This window comes from Dipodomys merriami, unplaced genomic scaffold (genome assembly GCF_024711535.1).
Source record: "Dipodomys merriami isolate MVZ:Mamm:240054 unplaced genomic scaffold, mDipMer1.0.p SCAF_2, whole genome shotgun sequence".
Classification (NCBI taxonomy): domain Eukaryota; kingdom Metazoa; phylum Chordata; class Mammalia; order Rodentia; family Heteromyidae; genus Dipodomys; species Dipodomys merriami.
The window spans coordinates 112,217,481-112,220,387 of NW_027203381.1; the positions used below are offsets into that span (position 1 = coordinate 112,217,481).

A 2,907-nucleotide genomic window follows, 5' to 3' on the forward strand; every position below is an offset into this window, starting at 1 on the left:
CAGATAAAAAATTTATTAAATACCAGGAATTTTTCCAGAATCAGAATGCAATGATTCATCAGGGCAACATTGTAGAATTTTGAACAGAGTCCAATAGTCATCTAGAGTTCATACAAATTTATCATCTCTTCAACTAGAGGTATTTGTACTTCCATTACTTCTGAAGTTTTCTTCTCTGTAAAAGCAGCAGCATTACCAGGTAGCCATTGATTCTATCTCTACAGCTTCTTTCAAACAGATGTGTCAAAATCTTCTGCTTCTGAAATCTATTTGTCTGTTACTCTTCCGTACAAGCAAATGGCAAGGAAAGTAAGAAATAGCTCAGCTCAAGTACGTTTACAATAATGTTATCACTCACTTCCCTGGGAAGATGTTAATTAGAAGACTGAAAAAATATACTAATACAAGGCAAAAACATTTGGAGGAACTTGCGCTTTAGAATGAACCATCAAACAGAGAATGTTCCCTCCATCAAGCAAAGAAAGATGAGAATTCCTTTGGCAGACAAGAGTCAAACAGAATAAGAAATCTCTTCATGGTTACCCTTCACAAGAGTCTCTTCTGTAAGTCCATCCATCATCAGTCTTTGAAATAATACTTGCAGAATCAGTCTTCAATTTAAAAAGCATTAGCCGAGAAATAAGAAAAAAAATCTATCAGGCAGTAATATCTGTGGTTAATAAAACCCTGGAGTTATATTTGAGGTGAAGGTAACAGAATTCTGAGGATGTATTAAGCAATTCAGCAGAACATTAGAGAGCCTACTGCTTAGTGAAATCTGCCCCATTGGGCAATTTCTAGCTGCTGGAAATGCGATTAAGTTGATCAATAGCAATGCAGGGGTCTGCTGCCACTGCATAAGTACCTCAGAGGCGGAAAGGTACTGGGCACACAGCTCAGAGACCGGAAATTTCTAGACAAATAGGTCAGTGGTCGGTAGCTCATAAAATACCTCTGAGGTTGGTAGCCATTGATAACGTAGCATGCTGGTGAGAAGCCACGGGTGTGGAAGTCAGAATTGTAGTAGCTTTTATATCCCCAGCTACTCAGTCTGCAGTGAGTTTGGGGTTGAAGATTCTTTGATAAGTAATTATGTTGTCCCAAACAAGCAGATTGAGGGCGCAGGATCTGACAAGCTTTGGAGGCCCATGGAGCGGGTCTGTGGCACCTGGATACATACCCCTTTGTCCCAGTGCCTGGGCTTCCCTTGGGGCTGGCTCTGATGTTCCTAGTTTCACAGGCACTGGTGACCTGGCTTGCAGATGGAGCATTGCAGGGCCCGCAGGAATTCCTGGAGTCAGACCGTGCAGTGGTGCAGGACTGAGGCTCACAGCTGGGAGGTTCAGAGCTCGGTGCCTCACAGTAGGATTCGTGGCAGTGGTCCAGGAGCCAGAGATTGCTTTGGTAGCTACTGGGTAAGTAGTGTCCAAAAGTAGAGCTTACATCATTGGAGCAAAAAGAAACAGGAGTCACCGGGAGGTAACAATGAGTTCGGTAGGCTGAAGTATTGCAAAGCTCAGGATAACCCACAAGAGACATGGAGCCCGGATTCATGCCAAGTGGTAGATACGCAGGGATGCTGTGGTTGTGGGCTGGAGGAGTCTTTATATCTTCCCTGGTGATGGTCTGGAAACTCCCCAGACTCTCTTCCTTCTCCCTACTTGGAACAATAAACAGAAACATCTCATCTGTGTGTGTGTGTGTGTGTGTGTGTGTGTGTGTGTGTGTGTTTGTGTGTGTGTGTGTGTGTGTGTGTGTAATTTAGCCACAGATGCTCATGTGTTTATCCTCATACAAAAATAAGTTTATCCATAAACATCACTTGAACATCCCCCCATCACTTACCATCTGTAGACACATAGCTTTGGTGAACAGTGATTCTAATGTTAATAAGCAAACTCTCCTCTGCCAATTAGCAGTTAACAAGAGTTCATGTATCTATAGGCTTCAGAAACATGGTTATTAAAAGGTTAACAAGGATACAATGAAGCGAAGGCCTGTGTTTTTCCACTCTTTGCCACTGCACAATACTGTGGGAATTGATTCTATATTCTGAAATAAGCTGGATGGTGTGCGTTACCCAACTAGTGTTACTCAAAAGAGAGGGCGAGGCATTGATGTATCAAGAAAAAAAACGTATTTTTCTCTGAATATGTGCTGTTCAGTATCTATGCCAGGCCATACCTGGATGACAGCTTCTCATCTGATGTGTTTCGAGAATTCCATGCATTAGACACACAGCAAGCACAGTGGGTCTTGGTGACATTGCACAATGCTAAAAATGAACTTGTCCCCATGGGTCTGTGGTTGCTAAGCAACCACGCTTCCATGAAATCCTCTTTAAGTTTCTACACTATGTAATATTAACGATGTCCAGTATGTCAACATTATACCTTCTTCATTGACTAAGATTATACCGTATATGCTCCATTGTTCTTGTTGGAAAACCCAAATGCTGTCAGATGTGTAACCTATTTTTCTCCAAATAAATTCTACTTATTACATATTTGCTTTCTTTGCACATAGATTTTATTTAATTCCCTTATGGAAGTTATTTTTGGTCTAGACTAACAAAAAAGGAATGACTATGCTTAAAACTTTTTATTTGAATGCCCTGAGTAGTTTTTTAAAGGCATTATACATGTTAAGAAGCAATTTTCACTCCTTAGGAGGAAGCGAAAGAAAAAAAAAGAAATATTAGAAGAGATTTTAATTTAAACTGAAAGCCTGACATTGTGTTCTTTAAAATATAAACTCTAATTCAGACTTACAGCCTCTGCTGAATTAGAAGCAGCAGTGCTTTCTTACCACTGATGAGTTCAGACAGCGGACAGCACTAACTCCTTCAGGTAGGATGAGCTCTAGGGATAGGACATTGCTCTCAAGGAGACAATTAGATTTCCTTTG

The 2,907-nt window shown here is 40.9% G+C and overlaps 1 protein-coding gene across 1 annotated transcript; it reads right to left on the bottom strand.

Annotated features, from left to right (window-relative positions):
* Positions 1-825: 825 nt before the first annotated feature.
* Krtap24-1 (keratin associated protein 24-1) lies at positions 826-1,554 on the bottom strand. Its single transcript, XM_070028782.1, has one exon. It carries the CDS (start codon positions 1,552-1,554, stop codon positions 826-828), a length of 729 nt encoding a protein of 242 aa, XP_069884883.1.
* Positions 1,555-2,907: the final 1,353 nt, after the last annotated feature.